We start from the raw sequence: 21,678 nt of genomic DNA on the forward strand, positions 1-21,678 counted from the left end.
CATGTGGACAAGGGTGATCCAGTGGATATAGCACACTTGGACTTTCAGAAAGTCTTTGACAAGGTCCCTCACCAACGGCTCTTAAGCAAACTAAGCAGTTATGGGGTAAGAGACAAGGTCCCTGTTTAATCAGTAACTGGTTAAAAGCTAGGAAACAAAGTAAACGGTCAGTTTTCACAATTGATAAATTAGTAAATAGCAGGGGTCCCCAAAGGACTTGTATTGGGACCTGTGCTGTTCAACATACTCATAAATTATCTGGGAAAGGGGGTGAACAGTGAGGTGGTAAAGTTTTCAGACAATACAAAATTACACACGATATTTAAGTCCAAAGTTGACTGAGAAGAGTTACAAAGCGATCTCACATAACTGGGTTACTTGGGGACATTTTGGTAGATTAAATTCAATACTGATAAGTGCAAAATAATGCACATTGGAAAAAATCATCTCAACATCTGCTCACTATGCAGTGGCCGTCAAAAAAGCCAACAGTGTTAGGAATCATTAAGAAAGGAATAAATAATAAAACAGGAAATATCATAGTGGAACTATATATCCATGATATGCCCACACATAGAATGCTGTGTGCAGTTCTGGTCACCCTATTTTAAGAAAGATTAGAATTTGAAACAGTACAGAGAAAGGCAACGAAAACCATTAGGTGTATGGAGCTGCTCCATACAAGAAGAGATTAAAAAGACTGGGACTGTTCAGATTAGAAAAGAGACGACAAAGGGGGGATATTATAGAGGTCCATAAAATCATGAATGATATGGAGACAGTGAACAGGAAAGTGCTATTTACCCCCTTCATATAACACAAGAACTAGGGGTCACCCAATGAAATTAATAAGCAACTGGTTTAAAACAAATATAAGGAAGTACTTCTTCACATAATGCAAAGTCAGCCTGTGGATACTGCCGTGGGATATTGTAAAGGGCAAAAGTGTAGTTGAAAAGGAACTAGATAAGTTTCTGGAAGACAGGTCCATCAATACCTATTAGCCAAGATGGTCAGGATGCAACCCCATGCTCTGGGTATCCCTAATCCTCAAACTGCAAGAAGGTGGGAGTGGATGACAGGAGATGGATCACTCAAAATTGCCCTGTTCTGTTCATTCCCTGTGAAGCATCTGGCACGGGCCACTGCAAGAGACAGACTACTAGGCTAGACAGACCTTTGGTCTAACCCAGTATGGCCATTCTTCTATTCTTATGTCATATGAATGACCACAGATCTCACCACTTTTCAAATGAAGAACCTGATCTAAAACACCACTGAAGTCCATGGGAGTCTTTCTATTTGCATTCAGCCTCATAGACTTTAAGGTCAGAAAGGACCATCATGATTATCTCCTGAACACTGCAGGTTACAGAACTTCACCCACCCACTCCTGTAATAGACCCCTAACCTCTCTGGCTGAGTTACTGAAGTTTTCAAATCATGTTTTAAAGACTTCAAGTTTCAGAGAAGCCACCATTTACAATAATTTAAATCTCCAAGTGACTCATGTCCTATGCTGCACAGGAAGGTGAAATATAAAAATATATCCTCGAAATATAAAAAGGGGCTATCATTTTAGCACACTGCATCACCCAGTCCTACAAATGCAGATCCAAGAGAGTTCATTCAATTTAATAAAAATCACTAGTGATGAGATGGGTAGCGTAATGAAACTCACGTGTAATATGGTAACACCCTGTTAAAGAGAGAGATGAGATTACTATATTCCTGTATAATCTCTAAACAAAAGCTCACTGTTGTAATTATTATTATTTTGTCTCTGATATTTACATGGCAAGGATCTGTAAGCTTGTTAAAACTTCCTAAATAAATCATTAAAAAAATACAAATGCAGATCTCTTACTTATTATTTGGTTATTACATTTTATTTATCCTGAAGTTCCAGGCTACTCTGATAAAACACAAAAGCTACAAGACATTGATAGCACATACCATTTAAATGACCAAAAACTAATACATTCATACATTAGAAGGAATTAACTCCACACCTTCCAGCACTGAAACATTCTGTGTAAGCATGATCAGATACTGCATTTTTACCTGATAAATGCAAAATATTTAAATTATATTGGAAACACCTAATTTTTTGTAATAGTAATTATAGTAATTATAAACTGATGACAGAAAACCCTAGTAGAAACAGTACTTTTCTACATAGCTTCCAATTAAAACTGTCAAAATCCAGTGGCTTTTAAGCAGCGTAGAGAATGTAAGAAAGCATCAGAAGAATGTAGGCAAAATTTTCTGGAGTGACAAGTGATTTTGAGAACCTCCATTTTTGGGTGCCTAATTTAAGACATGTTAAAGGGGCCCAATTTTAAATAGGCTGTGGAACCGGCCCTAAATGCAAAACTGATCTCTCCTCAATGTAGTTTATCTTCAGTAAGTTACACTCCCCACACCCACTACCTCTCACACACACACAAATATAAACTAAAAGCAAGTTATTTCTCCTGTAGGCTGGAAAGGGATATTACACATTATTTATATTTTTAAATACTTGGGAGGTGCTCATATACTAATGATGAGGGCCTTACAAATAGATTAAAGTAAACAGTCTTCATCCTCAGAAGGACTGAATAATGCCACAAAACAAATGGATTTCTCTATGGCGTGAGCCAACGAAGGAAGAAATTATTTGAACTTTGACCTGAGTGTTCAGCCAGTGCCATGATATGTGAAAGGAGTGAGAACAAACCTTTTTAGAAGTGGTTATTTTAGATTTGATGTTTCCTTCTAGACCTTCCAGTATTCTTGCAACACCATTCTATACTATAGGTGGCTGCTGAAAATATTTTTTTGGGAGTGGAAGGGCGAGACTACCCTGCACTCACCACACAATGGCAGCTCCTGTCCCCTGGGGCTCAGCCTGGCTCCCAACTCTGGCCCGTTGGCTCTTCCTGGGCTGCTACATGCAGATACGGAGAAGTCTGCTCCAGTGCCACTTGATGCGCATACATTCAGGTGGGGCCCTCCCGCTGCAAAAACACCCCCCCCCATTCCTTCCTGGCCCTACCAGGTACGGGGCTGCAGGATTTCTCCCTTCTCCAGGACTCCCCCACCCCCATTTCCTCAAGATTCTTCTTTCCCCCAGGACTCCTTTCCCCCAGGACTCCTCTCCCCACCATCCCCACAAGATCCCTCCTTCCCTCAGGGCTCTCACCCTGTCCCAGTGAACTTCATCCCAACCCCCAGTGTGGGGATTCTACTCTCCGATCTGTGGAAGCCATATCTCCTCCTCTTGGGAATTCCCCAGATCTCCACTCAGACTGGTCTACCATAGCTCCTCTTCCCCCATATTCTGCACCAGATGTGGCTTCTGAGTCTCCCTGCCTGTTGGAGCCTCCACCAACTGTCACTTTGCAAACTTCAACCTTTCCGGGAAGCACCACTCATGAACCAGAAGCCAGCATCCCCGGCTGGGACTGAGAAATCTAGTTCCATTTGCCAGGAATCCAGTATGCAAGCAGGGCCCTCACCCCACAATGTCCTGCCCACTTCCTGGCCTTAGCACCACCAGATTCCAGGGCTTCACTTGTTGAGCTGGGCATGCATGCAGGCAGTGGGGTGGCTCACAAAATGATTAGGCCGAGATAAATTTTGGGACTGAACCTTCTCTAGCTACCCGCCACTTTGCTGTACACCTCCCACTTACATACTACCTTTAACCACTTCCATGTCATCAACTTCATTTGCTTCAAATGAACCAACGAATAGCTGGATCACATTCCACCTGGGTTGAACAGGCACATACAACACTTTATGTGGGGTGTGGGGGGGGAATCTTTGTTTCTTTCTTTTCATTTACTGTTATCTTTTTAAACTTTCATCTAACTTTGAATTAAGCAAAAGGTTTCTAAAAATGCTACAGTTTAAAAAAAACAGCATTACTTCATTGTTTGTTTAGCAGGAGCCTCATAACTCAGCACATTTATAACTTGAAGTCATTTTAGATATATTTCCTTCTGCATCTTTTAAATAGAAGGTTTAAACATTTTTCATGTATCCACTCTTTAATTTAATGGCTTCTCAATATATCCCTGAGCAGAGAGCAAGTGAACATGCCACACACAGTGTGAGAGTTTTGAAAGCACCTAAACATCTTAGGAGCTCCAGCCTAATTGATTTTCACTCAGGTGCTTTTGAAAAAAAATCACACCCATCCCAAGTTAGCTTTTAACTATAACGGCAGAAAAGATTCTTGACTGCCAAAGCAGGGGAACATGGGGCCTAAACTAGCAGCATTAAGCACATCACTTTAGCTGCATAATGCAAAATTAAATTGGCACATTTGCTGAGCCACAGGAGAGGAAGTGGGGAACCCTTAGCCAACTGAATGAAAAAACATAAAAAAGCCACTCAAACTTCAGAGATGTATTGCAGGGGAAGTGCTGGTGAAAGACTCAGTAATTGGGTATGTCTGCACTGCAATCAGAGGTATGATTGATGCAGATGTAGACATTTGAACTAGCTGGCACAAGTACCAACAGCAATGAAGCTGCTTCAGTGCAAGCTGTATAAGCCTGCCTAAGATCTGGGCTATTTACCTGTGTGGCTAGCTAGCCTGTACTGCCTCAACTTCACGGCTATTGGTATTCCCATTAGCTAGATTAAAGCTAGTTTGAGTACATCTGCCTGTGCTGCAATCACACGGTCCAAATGCAGAGCAGACACACCCAGAGACCCTTTGGAATGGGGAGGTTCTCGGGAAGGAAAGAGATAGCAAAGGAAAGAAACGGGAAGACATGGTCAGCCTGTTTTCTCTAATCTCTTACAACCATTTCTCATTGTAAAAACAATTTAAGTATTTACAACTCACTGTTGTCTTCTGGTTGAGATTGTTTGTCCTGCACTAACTTTTTTTTTTTGCATACTATTAAATTATGCTGGTGATTACCATTATGGGACCATAAGACTGCAACCCCCTTCTGATAACAAAAATTGCTACATGACTCTAGGAGGGGGGACCGAAGCCTGAGCCTGCCTGAGCCCCGCTGCCCTGGGAAGGGGGTGGGGGCAAAGCCTGAGCCCCATTGCCATGGGCAGCGGGCCTAAAGCTGAAGCCCAAGGGCTTCAGCCCTAGGTGGAGGGGCTCAGGCTTCAGCCTGGGGTGATGGGCCTTGGGCTTTGGTTTCTGTCCTGAGCGGTGGGGCTTGGGCTTTGGTCCCAGGCCCCAGCAAGTCCAATGCCAGTCCTGGTGACCCCATTAAAACAGGGTCGCGATCCACAGTTTGAGGACAGCAGGAATAGATAATCCTGGAGTTGGGCTTCTAAATTGCTCTGATGCTTTTGAAAAATCACAATTAAAGAATCTCAGGATTCAATGCACAGACCTTCTTAAGAAACCTACTTCTAAAGAAAGGGCCTAGTCCTCTGCAGTCCTTACTCAGATAAAATGCTGATTAACTTCTATGCAAATTTTACTTAAGGACCACAAGTTTGTGCCAATTCTAAAAATATTCTGAGGCATTCTCACCACTAGAGTCTCATTTAAAGTTCTAGTGTGCTTGTAACACATATTCACATTCTAAAGTGCTACAAATGATTTACGAGTGGGCTACGAGCCGAGCCACAGACAGATTCTTCAGGACTAAATACTGGTTTAGTCTGAAGTTTTTAGTGCCAGTGTGTATACAGACTTGCTGAAATACTTCAATTATTATTCTCACTTCCTCTCCTCTCGCCTTTTACCAAAGTCAGAGCAGATATGGGAGAAGGACTTTTCCACATTATAAGATCTGATTGTGTTTGAACACAATTCTGAAGAATCACGTTACTGATACAATGCTGGCCAGCATAGACAAAGGCAAATCACATTCACTGTGGTGTCTGCTAAAGAAATTAGACTCTGTTGTGACCAGCATGCAGTCATAAGGCCATATCTACACTCGCGAGATTGCAGCGGCACTGCCAATATAGCTGTGCCGCTCTAAGATCGCTCGTGTCGCTGCTCTATGTCGACGGGAGAGAGCTCTCCCAAAAGTGAATGCGATGAGAAGAGGCAGGATGCAATGCTGAGGCTAATGGGGGAGCAAACGGACATGCTCAGACATCTGGTGGAGCTGCAGGAAAGCTAAGAGCACAGACCGCCGCTGCATCCACTGTACAACTGTTGCCTGTCCTCCTCCCCAAGTTCCATATCCTCCTCACCCAGACACCCCAGAACACCGGGGGGAGGGCTCTGGGCACCCAGCCTCTCCACTCCAGAGGATGGCCCAAGCAACAGAAGGCTGGCATTCAAACAGCTTTGATTTGTAGTGTGGCTACAATAAGCAATGTGCCCCTGTCCGTCCTTCCTTCTTTCTCCACCCCACCCTACCTACCTTATCAGTTATCTCCCTTTTCTTTTATTTAATAAAGAAAGAATGCATGGTTTCAAAACAATAGTGACTTTATTTCCTTTTCCATCTGTAATCGAAGGGGGGAGGGTGGTTGGCTTACAGGGAATTAAAATCAACAAAGGGGGCGGGTTTGCATCAAGGAGAAACACACACAACTGTCACACCGTAGCATGGCCAGTCATGAAACTGGTTTTCAAAGCCTCTCTGATGAGCAGCTCGCCTACATCTGCTCTTCTAATTGCCCTAGTGTCTGGCTGTTCAAATTTGGCAGCAAGGAAATTTGCCTCAACCTCCCTCCCTGCCATAAATGTCTCCCCCTTACTCTCACAGATATTATGGAGCACGCAGCAAGCAGAAATAACAGTGGGAATATTGGTTGTGCTGAGGTCTAACTTAGTCAGCAAACAGTGCCAGCGAGCTTTTAAACGTCCAAAGGCACATCCTACCACCATTCTGCACTTGCTCAGCCTATAGTTGAACTGCTCCTTACTACTGTCCAGGCTGCCCGTGTATCGCTTCATGAGCCATGGGAGCAAGGGGTAGGCTGGGTCTCCAAGGATAACTATAGGCATTTCAACATCCCCAACAGTAATTTTCTGGTCTGGGAAGTAAGTCCCTTCCTGCAGCTGCTCAACAGCCCAGAGTTCCTAAAGATGTGAGCGTCATGTACCTGTCCTGGCCATCCCATGTTGATCTCGGTGAAATGTCCCTTGTGATCCACCAGTGCTTGCAGCACCATTGAGAAGTACCCCTTGCGATTTATGTACTGGTTGGCAAGGTGGTCCGGTGCCAAAGTGGGGATATGTGTGTTCCGTCTATCGCCCCACCACAGTTAGAGAAACCCATTGCAGCAAAGCCATCCCCTATGACCTGCACATTTCCCAGAGTCACTACCCTTGATAGCAGAACATCAGTAATTGCATTGGCTACTTGAATCACTGCAGTCCCCACAGTAGATTTGCCCACTCCAAATTGATTCCTGACTGACCAGTAGCAGTCAGGCATTGCAAGCTTCCACAGGGCTATCGCCACTTGCTTCTCAACTGTCAGGGCAGCTCTCATCTCGGTATTCCTGCGCTTCAAGGAGGGGGAAAGCAACTCACAGAGTTCCAGAAAAGTGGCCTTATGCATGCAAAAGTTTCTCAGCCACTGGGAATCATCCCATACCTGCAAGACTATGGGTCCCACCAGTATATGCTTGTTTGCTGGGCCCAGAATCGGTGTTCCACTGTATCAACCAGCCTCTCTGCCGCTATGATGTCCCAACTGCCACATCCCGTGCTTTCAGGAACGTCTGTGTCCATGTCCTCCTCACAATCGTCCTCGTGCTGCCATCTCTTAGCCAGGTTCTGCACATACTGCAGTATAATGCGTGAGGTGTTTACAATGCTTGCAACAGCAGTGGTGAGCTGAGCGGGCTCCATGCTTGCCATGCTATGGCGTCTGCACGGGTAACCCAGGAAAAAAGGCATGAAATGATTGTCTGCAGTTGCTTTCACAGAGGAAGGGAGGGGAAACTGACATCATGTACCCAAAACCACTCGTGACAATGTTTTTGCCCCCTCAGGCATTGGGAGCTGAACCCTGAATTCCAGCAGAGACTGCGGGAACTGTGGGATAGCTTCCCACAGTGCACCACTCCGTGAGTTGATGCTAGCCACGGTAGTGAGGACACACTCAGCCGACTTAATGCGCTTCGTGGGGACATACACAATTGACTGTACAAAATCAATTTGTAAAAATCAACTTCTATAAAATCGACCTAATTTGGTAGTGTAGACATACCCTTAAAAAAGCAAACCATCTCAGCAGTTTCTTTTACTTTTACACAGCCAGGAACAGAAACAATTCCTGTGCTTTGCACTGATCAATACACAATATCTCGAAAAGAGGCATCTGATCAATCACAATATCTCAAAAAGATTCTCAGCTCTGGAGTGAATTCCTCACAGAACTGCTTGTTCTTCCGCTAAACCACAGAAACTCTAGATGGGGAAGTGAGTACATTTTTCTCTCCAAACTTGTCTTGGGACATTTTGCAAAACTTCCTACTAATACTAAAATCAGTTAAATTTTACTGGTGGTAGCAAAATTGAGAGTCCTAATGTATAGGGGCTACCAGCTGCCACCAACATTTTAAGTACTGTGTCAATTAGACCTACAATCATTCTCTAGTTTAGGCCAAGCTCAGGTGTGTTTATAAGACAAATCAAAATTACATTTCCAGTTGGGCAAGTCTTTCATAGGCTTGCTAATGGCCAAGAGTTTTAAGGTGCATCTGTTTGCTTTGAAATACATGATCCATGCATATGTGGCATTTACACAGTTAATACAATTAATACAATTTGAATTAATTCTAGTAGGAATTATGTGTATTACAGTAATGCCCAGAGGCCTCAGTCAGGATCAGGGCCACCTTGTGCTAGGATATGTACAAGCAGCACATTAACAATATGCTTCCCATCCCTGATCAGATTAAAAATCTAAGATGACAAGTGACATACAGAAGGAAGAGGAAAATATTGGTTTCTAATATTAGAAACCTTTCATATACTTTTGTTTTAAATAAAAACACCTTATTATACCCATCTATACCTCACTCTATCTTTTCTTACAGGCTATGGGGCAGTAATGTATAAGTGAGATGATTTTTACTCACATTTAAAAAAAAGTATATATGAACTATATATTGTACAGGGAGGAAGCATGGTCTGGTGGTTAAGGCATAGGTGTACAGGGATCTGGGTTTTACTCATTTCTGCCACAGACTTCCTCTGCAATTCCATTCGCACTTAGAATATTGGCAATTTGTTTTACAGTAACAGCTAGCAATGGGGATCAACCACTAGTGTGGATGTGACTCCAGCACACAAGTTTTCATGCAAGGTGATAAAAACATCCAAAACCTAGCTAATCAAACAGTTTAGCCCAGGTACACCTGCACCATTCCTGGCTATTGCAAAAATACAGGTACCAATTTTTCTAATATATATGCTTCCTTTATGCCTCAATTTCATAATCCATTAAAGAAGGATTGTGAGGTTAACCTCACTAATATCTGAAAAGTACTTGAGGATTCTCATATACACCTGACTTTTGAAAATATTTGATGGGTTATGAGTATCTATGTGCATTCCCCAACAAGCAAACATGGGAGAGCAGACCTCTATTTTCACAAGAAATGTGAATACAAAGGGATTTCAATTATAAAAGAAGACCCCAACACTTTGCAGTAATTGTTTGTTTCATTTCTTATCATTAACACACTATTTTTAACAGGAAGGAGCCTTAGAAAAAATAATTATTCTACTGGTGCTAAAAAGTAGATAACACCAATAACCAGTGCTGTTTAGATTATAAATACTTTAGATGCTTCTCTGTATCACAAGTACATACCCAGGGGTGCTTCAGATACAGACTGTAGTACCATGTAACCACAGTAAAACCTCAATCAATACAAAATAAATGTATTATAAATCAGTAAAAAAAAAAAGTTAGTTTCCAGTTAGGACCTTCATGTGGTTGGTGGCCACTTCTGTTGATTAAATTATTTTTATAATAAAGAATAAAAGTGGATTAATCACATTTTACAAGTTCTGCAGCATTTGAAAGTCAATTCTTCCATTGGTAGAAATGTATATTTTCCTAATGCTTTGTCAAGTTCAGTTTTAAATGAACTGCCCCATTTCTCATGGGAGACTTCCCCATCCTTCTAGAGCTCATTATTGAAATTCCCCCCCCTAATATTTAGCTCACATTTCTCCTTGTTTAATTCCATCCCATTGCTTATAGCTATACCCCTTTAAAGCCATATTAAATAACTTAATCACCCTCCATTGGGTTTAGTTAGTAAGAGTTTCACACACTTATTAAGAACAGAATAGTCTTTTCTAACCATAAAAATCTAAGTACTTCATATAATACTATTAAAAATAAAGCAGCACTGCAGAAATGGCAACAATGCAGCCACTTAAACTCACCTAAATCACAATCCACTTTTAAAATCTTGATACTTGTCTTTTGTTTATGTTCAGCCATAAAGCCATGGAATCACTCACAAGCCACAGAATTTATTTCACCCTTTCAATTTTTTAAAAATGTGTAGCATATGTCCAGAGCAATGAACAGATGGTACATTTGATTAAAAAAGAAAGAAATAGAACCACCACAAACTCTTAAGCCCTATATTTTGCATACGCAATTACATGTAGTTATTTTCGACAACAGAAAAGAGAAACTAAAATACTGTCAAGGCAAAAAAAATCAGTAAATGAATGACAGTTACAACACAAATTTGCTGTAAATTGTGAAATATACCATACATTCTTCAACACTCAGGCCCTACCTACACTTCAAAACCAACCATTTGTAACATGCTTGTAGTAGGCCAGTGGCTCTCAACCTTTCCAGACTACTGTACCCGTTTCAGGAGTCTGACTGGTCTTGCCTACCCTCCCAAGTTTCACCTCACTTAAAAACTACTTGCTTACAAAATCAGACATAAAAATACAAAAGTGTCACAGCACACTATTACTGAAAAATTGCTTACGTCCTTATTTTTACTATATAATTATAAAATAAATCTATTGGAATATAAATATTGTACTTACATTTCAGTGTATAGTATACAAGACAGTATAAACAAGTCATTGTCTGTAGGAAATTTTAATTTGTACTGACTTTGCTTGTGCTTTTTATGTAGCCTGTTGTAAACTAGGCAAACATCTAGATGGGTAGACCTCTGCGTACGCCCAGGGGCACATGTACTCCTGGATGAGAACCACTGTTGTAGGCTAATGGTACTATGCTGACTGAGAGGGCATGGATGTGTCTGGACGGGAGGATGCATGTATCAAAAAGAGCAATTTCAGGCCAGAAAGGAGTGGGAAGGCACATAATCTACATCCAGATGGTCCTGTACTTCCAGAGACCAAATCCCTTTCCCTTTTGTGGTGGAAGGGTGAGAGAGAGAATTTCCATCCCACCCCACAGAACAATGTGGGAGAAAAGTCAGCAAGGGGACCTGCCTGGAATTATCATCCCCCCACAACTCTCCTCTCATGGGATTTTCTACAGATGGGGACAATCTTTCCCACAGCGAGAAGGCCAGTATGCATGAAGTGTACCCCCATTCCATGTATCAAGGGCAGCACAAAGTAGACAAGTAGCTATCCAAGAAGTTTTGTTTACACAAACAATTAGACTGCAGCCAGCTGGAGTGTGAATCTACCATACACTAATCTGCTGCAGTCTAACTGTCTGTATGGACCCTGCAGACGCGTCAATAGTTCATTAATGAACTTTGCACATAAACAGACTCTGCGGTAAGCTAGTGAGGATCAGATTCACACCAGAGCTAGCTGCAATCTAATTGTTTGTGTAGAGTCTGTAGACAAATCTATAGTGTGCAACTGCTACTTGGATCCTGGCCCAAACTCTAGGGTTTTGTCCAAGAGCCAGATTGGGGTAGTGGATAAGGCAGTGGGCTGGGACTCAGGAAGCTTGTGTTATCTTCCTAGTTCTGCTACTGACCTGCTTTATGACTTTGGACAAGTCACTTCACCTCTCCACGCTTTAATTCTTTCCCCACACCCTTTAATTATTTTGTCTATTTAGATTGCAAGCTCTTTGGGCAGATGCTCTCTTACGATGGGCTTGTACACACTACCACTTATGTCACTATAATTTACGCCACTCAAGGGTGTGAATAAGCCACTCTCCTGGGTGATGACATAAGTTACACCAACCTATGTGCTGGTGTGGACAGCACTATGTCAGTGGGAGAGATTCTCCTGACATCATACTTACTGCCTCTTATGGAGGTGGCTTTATTATGCCGATGGGAGAGCTCTCTTCTCAGCACAGAGCATCTTCACAAGAAGCACTACAGCAGTGCAGCTGTAATACTTCTAGTGTAGACTAGCCCTATGTGTTTGAGCAGTGACTAACGCAATGGGGCCCTGATCTCACTTCGGCTATGTCTACACTACAGACCATAGAGAAGCACGGCTGTACCGCTGCAGCTGCATCGCTGTAAGGTCTCCTGGGTAGCCAGGCCACTCTATGCCAATGGGAGAGAGCTTTCCCATCCGCATAATTAAACCACCCCCAAAGAGCAGCAGTAGCTATGTCATCAGGAGAGCATTTCCCACCGACAGCGCTGTCCACACCAGCGCTTCTGTCAGGGAAACTTATGTCGGTCAGAGGTGTGGTTTTTTCATACCCCTGACTGAGAAAAGTTTTACCAACAGAAGTGCTAGCGTAGACATCGCCTAAGAGCCTCTAGGCATTACTGTAAATACAAAGAAATAATGTTGCTCCTTTGGCAAGGGTAGCAGATTTTTGAGGCTTTGCAGTTCAGTTTCCCATCTGAAGCAGAAATCAGTTAAGCAGTCAGGTATTTTCTTACTGTAATTTATTTATTTACCAAATGTACACAAGTCTTGATTCCACACACAGGGATTGTAAGAAACTGCACAGAGGCAACTCCCCATTACCCAGGCCCCAAGTAAGTCACCTCTACCCTGTTCCCAGAAGCAGCTCTTCTGCCTGTCTCTTTCCTGAACAAATAGGGTATGTCTACAAGGCACAGTTTAGGCTAAAAACCAGGTAAGGCCCCGGTTAACGCACCTATCATCCACCAAAAAAAAAAAAAAAAAAAAAGCCACTGGTCTGGATTTGGAGGTGCTTTAAACCTAGGCTAGCTTACCAGGCTGGCAGCGTGAATTAGATTCTGGGCTCTGCTTTAACTCATGCTAGAATCCACCTTGCGATGAGGATCCAGAGGGGAAAAATCATTCAAGCGCTGATAGCCCTACAATGCCTTCCCACAATTTCCCCTGAAGGACAGACAAGTTCTTCCCTAACTGACCGGAAAAGAATCCTAGAGCATTTCAACACAAAGAACCATGCCCCCAGACACACGCGGGTGAGAGCAGAAACAGTGAAGACACAGTAACTAGGGTAGGGGTTTGCAGTGGGGAGGCTGATACCCAAGGCTATGCTAACCTGAATGCTCTGATCCAGGTGCTCAGTCACCCAGGTTAGCTATGCAGTGGAGAAATAGCCACTGTCACCTGAGTTTTACATCTGGGAAAACCCTAGTCCAAGGCTGTTGTGAGCTTGTGCACCTATCTTCCTACTATGCGTAGCTACTCTGCGACACACAGAAATTTCAGTACCTCAACTGACAAGACAAAGAAGAGCTAGTCTCTGTGTGCAGTTACTGCACAGTATCTTTTGCTCTTTCTGTGGAGAGTTTCATCCTGAATGGGGTCACGATGTATAAGCAAGCATGCAAGTCATTAGACACTTTTACCATAACAATTAAAACTTTTTTTAAAAAAAATGAAAACATTTTTTGTTTAAATTTAAACATTTCCCTACACAATTTGTAACCTAAACACAGCAGCATTATGTTGGTGCATTAACAAATAACACTGATCAGTTTATTAGTCATGTTAAGTGGAAAAGTAAGTAAATAGCATTATCTAGGAAAAATGCAGAAATGTTGAAAAATTCAAAAGGAGAAAACCCTCTTCATTTCTTTTGAAGTACTTTGAAAAATCAAAACCACTTAATCATATAACTTATGACTGTGTAGCAATGCAATTCTTTCATAAATTGCAAGACTAACATGATTTTTTTCTATGCCATAATGCTGATATATATGTTGATAATGTGCACACACTTTCCTTACCACAATTATGTAGGATCATAGTCCTATTATATAACTAGAAATAGAAAAGCTCTATTTAAAAGCCTACCCTGGGTAAGGGGAAAATATTGTTCCCAGGTATTAGGCATTTAACTGATAGGAGCACATCGCATGTGTCATTTTTCCTAGTTTAACTGGTTCTTTCCTTTGCTGCTTTTCATTTCACAATTACGTCCCAATCCTTCAAATACTTATGCACGTACTTAACTTTACTCACTCAAACTGTCCAGTTGAAATAAAATTAATGGGTCTATTCACATGCTTAGAGTTGAACATATGTCTACATTTTTGCAGGACTGGGTCGTTAGTTTTGATAAAAAAGCATGAGAAGGCACTCACTCCAGACTATATTATGTTTTTTTTTAATGCCCCATGTCAGAAGGGTTCCTTGCTTTGCACTGTTTCTCAATAGCTATACATTAGCCAAATGGACTTTCCAGAAAATGAAACTTCTCAGCACACAACACAAAGCCTTCTCTTCCCTCCTGAGTAACAGGAAATGAATTTGCCTCTCATCTGATTTTATATGAGGAGCAAGACTAAAAACATAACGGGACTGTGGCCCTGTCTAGATTTGGAAATAGGCTGTGTTTCAAAATGTTTGCTGGTTGTGGCTAACACTAGACTCCCTTAAAGGCTGACCACTGCCGGCTATCAGGTTTTTTAACACAACCGGCCATGTCTGCTGCAGTGGGTGCAAAGTCCTGTTTCAAGTCGGGCTAGTTAACATGTTTTCGCTCACACGTTTAAAAACAGAGCCTATTTTTCTAGCCCAGCCAATATCTATTTTCATGGCAGGCCAAGAGCGTCAGACAGCAGCAACCCCCAGGGGCCTGCAATGCCCAACACAGCGCCCCCGCAATGGGAAATATGCAACTGGCAGCGTGAACTCCTCCCCTCTATGGACTTACAATGAACGCGGGGGGGGGACGGGGACCGGGGGACCTTCCCTCGAGCTGGGGGCCCCATCCACTCCGCGGGCCGCAAACCCAGCAGCGTAGGCTGCGCTTCCTCCCGCAGCGGGTGTCACGCCCCGCCCGCCCGGCCGGAGAGGGACAGCTGCTGGGAGGCAGGGGCCCCGCACCCCGAGCGGAGGGTGGGGGCTGACAGGCGCGGGAGGGGAGCACCTTACCGGCTGCTCCGGAGGCGGTGGCGAGGAGACCCAGCAGGCAGAGCAGCGCGGGGAAACGGGGCTCCATAGCCCCGGCCCACTCTAGTTCGCGCCGGCTCTCGGAAGGCTGCGGCTCCGACCCCTCCCGCCGGGGCTGCGCCTGCAGGGGGGAACAGCGCGCCGGCCGGACACCACCCACTGCGGGGGCAGGCCGGGGCCGGGGCCGGGCCGGGGCCGGGCGTGCGGCCCCCGAAGCCTGCCAGCCCCTGCAGGCTAGGCTGGGCTGGGCTAACGCGCCGCTCCCAACAGGGCTGGCTCCAGCGCGGGGCTCACGCTGCATCTGCTGGGCATGACCGGGGCCAGCCGTCACGCCCAGCCCCAGGTGCCTGGGCTGTCCAGAGCCAGCTCTGCTTCCCTCCGCCTTCAGCTGCCCTGCCTTCCGAACGGTTCGTATTAGCCACCAGGCACAGCGCAGCGGACGCTGTAAGTTCACTACCAGGAGAAATCTCCCCTCACCTCACTAGTGTAAGACGTGCTCTGTCCTCCATCTCCCCCCTCGCTTTTAGATGGCTCCTCTAAACGCCTGACCTCGGCACTTCTGCACGCCCCTCTTCGCGTGGAAACTACCATGGAATAGGCTCTGAGTACAAAAGTTGAAAACTGAATTGAAATAAGGTTGCAATCTCAACAGTATTCGATTGTGCTGGTAACATGCCTGTGAACTGCAATGGAAAAGCCTGGCCTAGCTGTCTGTATTTATCAATTGTCTCTATTCCGTGGTGGGGGTTACGTTTGGGTTATATTGTTTGCATTTTATTTCCAACAGGAGAGAAACAGGCAACGCAGGCATGGGGAGGGAAACAACAGTAGCCACTGGAGTCAGTAGGCTACTGACCTCTGCCATTTGACAGACACAGAAACTTTGGTAGCCTTGACCCATGTCATGTGACTGAGGCTGGATAACAAAGATCAATCTTTTACACACACTCCTCTGTCACACCTTTTATTACACATGATACTGTGCAAACACAGAAGATGTAGCCCATCCCCAAGGAATTTAAACTACAAATGACACTAAGAAGAATATAGATGCATATATTTTGAGGCCCATGACAACTCCCAGTTTGAGTTGAAGTACATAGTTTTTTAAAAAGCCCCTTTTCTCATGCTTCTTCTTGTCCTTTAGCATTTTAGAATAAGTTAACATTTATAATATACCCAGTAAACTTCACCCACAAATACTATTACATTAAGATAAAATAACCCCTATCTTAATTCTTGAGCACCAATGAAGAAGGTCTGCCCTGCATTTAATCAGGCTCCACCATTGTAGGACCTTTTGTCTCCTTTGCTAACAAAAAATCAAATTCTGCAGTCCTTTCTTGAGTAAAAGCTCTTACTGGAGTCAATGGGAGATTTATATCAGTATGAACAGCAGAATTTGGCCCAAAAAGATTTAAGAGGTCTCTTTAGGTAGGAGAGAATTCATAGTAAATCTTAAAAAGACAAGATGGTATGTAAATTTTATAACTGATGTGTCTCATTATACATCAGACAAAGTATCTTGAGGCTAGAAGATAAGATGACTACACCTGATGGGTACTTCCCCTATTTTCAGGGGAATTCCCTTGTGGGCTGTTACGCAACTTCAGAGGTTCATTAAATGGACACCAGTGAATCAGACCTTAGCACGTATTAAATGCTTAAATTGGCCAGATTTCTCTTTAAGTATTGCCAGCTCCGTGCAGCAGAAGCCTGGTAGTCATTAGGAGTCTTCTTGTATTCCACAGTAACATGTTTTCCTCAATATAAAAGAATTCAACAGCACCAATTTTTATCAGTCACAAAGTTTCTACTCAACCTCCTTATCATATTAGTTATTACTCTTTGGTAGAAACACCATTGTGCTAGGTGCTCTACAAACATTCAGCTCTGTTAATTTTTCCCACACAAGCAAAAAAATTAGGCTGACTTTATAAATTTTATTCTTTCAAGAGTGAAGAAGAGCATGTTTGTATATTATCCTCACTGTACACTTCAGTCCAGAAAATGGGCTGTTCATTTATGCTAAGACAGTTGTGCTCAATGAAATAAAAGCTACCCAAGATTCCATTTATTGGTATATTGCAAAAAACATTGGAAGTGTGCTTTACAAAATTATTTACATAATTCACAACAATACACACATGAAACACTTTATAAAAACACTGTATCCTTTCATTGTATATTCATGTATGTCCTGAAATCATAAGTTAGTTATCTTGGTAATAACATTAAAAATACACTTTCTGTCTGTAAATTCACATCCAGGCAAGCCCATAAGTGCAAACAGTCATAAAACTAGCAAGGCTGAACACACATGTATCTAATTTATATTTGTACAAATATACCCTGATCTGTACTTTTGTTAGAAAAGGACACTGAACCATATACAACTTTATTTAATACAGTACAAACTTCTCTAAATCCATTAATTTTAGACCCCATCCAGCAAAACATTTAAGCATTTATGTTAACTTGAAATTACGCACGTTTAAGTGCTTTGCTGGATCATGGCCATGCTGCCTATCGCTTTATTGATAATATTTTATTTTATCACATTAGTTGGAAATTTTTGTCATTAAATACACAGTAGAGACAAGAACTGTGTCCTCATGTGTTTGTACAACACTTACCATAGTAAGACCCCACTCTGCTTGGTGCTACTGTAATATAAATGTTTCATAACTATAATAAAATAGAGGATCACAAGAACCAGACTATTGTAAAAGCAATATGTGAAGCACAGCAACAAAGTTAAATAGCCACACGTTTTACCTAAAATTTACTCCAAGGTATTGCAGCCAATTTCAAAAGTTTTTTGCATAAATTGCTATAAGGCCAATTTCTTTCTTACTTTCTTTTCTTAGTTATGGCCAATTAGAGAACTAATACAGAACTATTTTCTTGAGCGTGCTTGTCTGGTACCTATTCTTGTATACGGGTACTAAAACCATCTACAAGAATCTTGCTAGAGAGATACTGTACTTCTAAATATTATTTTAAAAGATTGCATATCAGAACAGTGCAAACAAGCACAAAGGAAAGTGTTGCATTAGCAACAAAAATAAGCTCATAAATAGGCTCTCTGGCCGGCCACCCTTAACAGTGTATCTTAAAAAAATCAGTAGTATTCTCAGCTTATTTGGCCAAATGTACTACTGATGTAATAACACTGATGTCAATGGAATTACACCAGGGATTAATTTGGTCTTTTGTATACAGTATTCGTTTTATTTGGTTTTTCTTTTTTTACTTAAATAGCATTCACTCCTTCAAAAAGGTAAACAGGTCTGATCTTAAACGGACAATGTGCAGTAAGAAACATTTTTCTTACAATTATTATTCCACTTTCACACAGTGACTTACTGTAATGGTTTAATCAAGAACTATATATTTTAAAAAACCCTTCACTCTAGTAGCCTTTTTTGAGTATATAGGAAAGGCAATTGACACAGCACATAAAAATCAAGTTTAACTAATATGTAAATAGATCAAGAATTTGTAGCATGTATGCACACAACTGGAGTTGAACTGGAGTTGAACACAACAGAGTGCAACAGACTAGGAAATGAACTGTGAGTCTTTCCCATGTGTTAGTGCAGGACATCATCATTCAGATCTAATTCTATACCAACTTTAAAAACATAGGATGGATTTTGGCAGATTTAAAGGTTATTCTCTAACTACTAGTTTAAGGCTAGTCTTCCTTTACAACTCCCTCCCCATTCCCACAAATTGATTTTCAACATGCCTACTATGGGGTACTTGCATCACCCACAAATCAGAGCCTATGAAAGAAGACTGAAAATTCTTGCTTAAAAGAGAGTCTCCTTACAGTGAAAAGTACACCATTCATTGAACTGTTTTTAGAAGATAACAGAATATTTACATAAGGTTTGAATTTTGCTCATGTTTGTATTTAGCCCTTAATCCCAGTTGTGTGGACACCAGCAGTATATTCGGAGGTCATGGCTATTCATGTATGAGCCTGCAATAGGCTCAGACTTAAGTGTTACCTGGTTCTTTAATAGGGATATTTCCTTATTGATAGAATCCCATAGTGAAAGAGCATACTCTACATCATGATTCTAGCTCTGAAGGACACCTGAACAATCGTTCAATATGACAGGGAAGAGTGATGATGGCCTTTTGGTGGCCTCCGAGAAAAAAAAAATCAATGTTCAGATATATAATTTTTTTTCTCTCTTGCACTCAATGGACCATAATGAGCATTCCAAATGTTAAGATTCTACCTCAGTAGGAACAGAAATTGTCAGTGGTTACAAGCCTTTCTGTATTATATCACAGTTGATACTTAACGACTTATTACAAAAGTGGTTATTCCAAATATCATTTATCTGGTATTTATCATCATATTTTGTGCTAGTTGTTGCAGGGTGACCCAATGCTAGAAACAGGGAACGTACGGTACTTCAAAATGTATGTCTTTTGATACCAATGGTTTAAATCAATAATTGTCTGAAAAAGGTAGATATTTAATTTAAAGTTTGTTTGGTTTGCAGTTTAAATGTCTATTCCTCACCCGTAACCCCCCAAAACACCTTTTTCTTTCTTTTTTTTTTTTTTTTTTGGTAAAAAGAAAAGATAATGTAGGTAAAGATTTTAGAGGCAGTACCCAGAGTTAATATGGAATCACAGAGCTATAGAGGCTCAGGGAACTTCTACCTTGTGCAAGATTTACAGGTAAGGCCAAATTCAGTTAACTCCCACTGCCTTAAAATTGCACACATGTATTAGAGGGCATAATTTAGCCACGAGATAATAATCATCTTACTCATTTTTCAGAAGGAACTAATAAAGTGTCAAGTAGCCCATTCCCCATAGTTTCACACAGTGGAATTTGTAATAAAACCATTAGTAAGAACAGTTTGTCAGTAACCATCTTTGGTAAACATACTATCAGTCTCATCTTCATTCATCCCTCGTTCATAGCGTACTGCAAAGAAGCCACCCCACTGAAGCCGTTTCTTTTTGTAGAGATACCAAATTAATCCGGCAACCAAGACTAGGATAATTAACAGAGCAAATGCTATAGCCACTCCAGTATGATTTGTGCCTGTAAAAGAGAAATGAACATAGTTAATCAGTGTTTTTGACTGAAAAATATTTGTTATACAGCAAAGTTTTATACTAGTATGTATAAATCTATTATAAAGTCATTTTATTGAAGTTCAGGAACTCTATTTTAAGTCTTACAGACACACACTAATATTTTCCACACCATCAATTCAAAAGCTAGTTTCCTATAGGTGCCAAATATTATAGCTGAGCACAAGCTCCAATATAATTAAGGTTAAGAAGCCCTTTCTGTTTAAAGCTGGACTGTTCTAATTGTGCTACAATTCATCTGGTTACTTGGATTGCCTTGAAATTTGGTTTGCCTCCTGGAGATTCAGAATAGGGTCAGTGATCTAAATTTGGGGCCATTTGCCACAGTGTCCTGGGATACAGCACCCCAGAAAAAACAAAAAACAAGCAGCTTTTCCTAAATTAAAGGTGACTATTCTAGCAATGCTTTTTTGCATATACTTGGGAAGTGATTGTTGAATTTCACAAGTGTGGTAGTCTATCAGGAGAGTATGTTAAGTGTTTGAGTGCAGGGCAAGTGCATATAGCTCCTTTCCTTTACAGTGAAAAGACAGAGCGAGCATGTGTAGTAGGAGTGTTTTGGGGGCACTGCTCAAAGAGGCCAGAGTTAAGGTTACATGGGGTACCTTAGCTCTGTGTTTCCCGGTTTTCTGAAGTCTGAACTTGACATTCTGGAAGGGCGCAAGATATTGCTGGACAATATTAACTCTGTTTTAACAAAGTTTTGTGCCATTTAATCTAGTAGCTAATTTTGAATCACTTTGCTGACATTTCTTAATCTATTGAGAAATTATTTACATTTCAATCAATGTGGAATTGCACTCAATATAACTGAGTGTACTTTGGGTCCTCTGACATGAACATTTTTTGAAAAACAGAAGTAGCAAATTTTGAAGTGGAGACACGCTTTAAAGGTCTAACTACTGAAAACATTTCCACTGAAGCATAAAAACCTAAAGTCTTTAACGTTGGTTTTCGTCACTGTTTAAATGTACTTTGTACCTCAGTGCATACTTAATTCCGAAGTCCCTGAGCTTCCTAGAAGCAGGAGGAAACCCATTTCTGAGGCAGGGTCAGAGAAGATATTAGCTTCCCATTGTTCCTCCCTCTCAACTTCCATGGAGGTATAGGCAAAATCTGAAAGATCCCACTGCTTCCAAGGACCCTTTCTGACCCAAGTAACTGATTTCTATCCTGGAAGGAGTGAAATGTGAAGTAGCAGTATGGGAACTGAATCCTTTCCCCAGCCATCAGGCAGGTAAAGTTATACCAGCAAACCTTTAAGAGTAAACAAGACCGTAGTCTAGTGTAGCTTGTCTGCGTGCAAGAATGGA

At 41.7% G+C, this 21,678-nt stretch overlaps 2 protein-coding genes across 2 annotated transcripts in view; both read right to left on the bottom strand.

The window, feature by feature from the left end:
* CD302 (CD302 molecule) overlaps positions 1-15,702 on the bottom strand; it is a 39,393-nt gene extending 23,691 nt beyond the window's left edge. The window contains exon 1 of the mRNA XM_073305597.1: positions 15,215-15,702. Within this exon, the coding sequence (XP_073161698.1) occupies positions 15,215-15,533 (319 nt within the window). The 5' untranslated portion in view covers positions 15,534-15,702. The remainder of the gene's footprint in view (positions 1-15,214) is intronic.
* Positions 15,703-17,058: 1,356 nt separating this feature from the next.
* The window catches only part of LY75 (lymphocyte antigen 75), an 82,762-nt gene continuing 78,142 nt past the window's right edge, over positions 17,059-21,678 (bottom strand). Inside the window, exon 35 of the mRNA XM_073305589.1 lies at positions 17,059-20,312. Coding sequence (XP_073161690.1) covers positions 20,128-20,312 — 185 coding nt within the window. The 3' untranslated portion in view covers positions 17,059-20,127. The remainder of the gene's footprint in view (positions 20,313-21,678) is intronic.

The sequence above is a fragment of the Lepidochelys kempii genome, chromosome 11, assembly GCF_965140265.1.
Source record: "Lepidochelys kempii isolate rLepKem1 chromosome 11, rLepKem1.hap2, whole genome shotgun sequence".
In the NCBI taxonomy this organism is placed as follows: Eukaryota; Metazoa; Chordata; order Testudines; family Cheloniidae; genus Lepidochelys; species Lepidochelys kempii.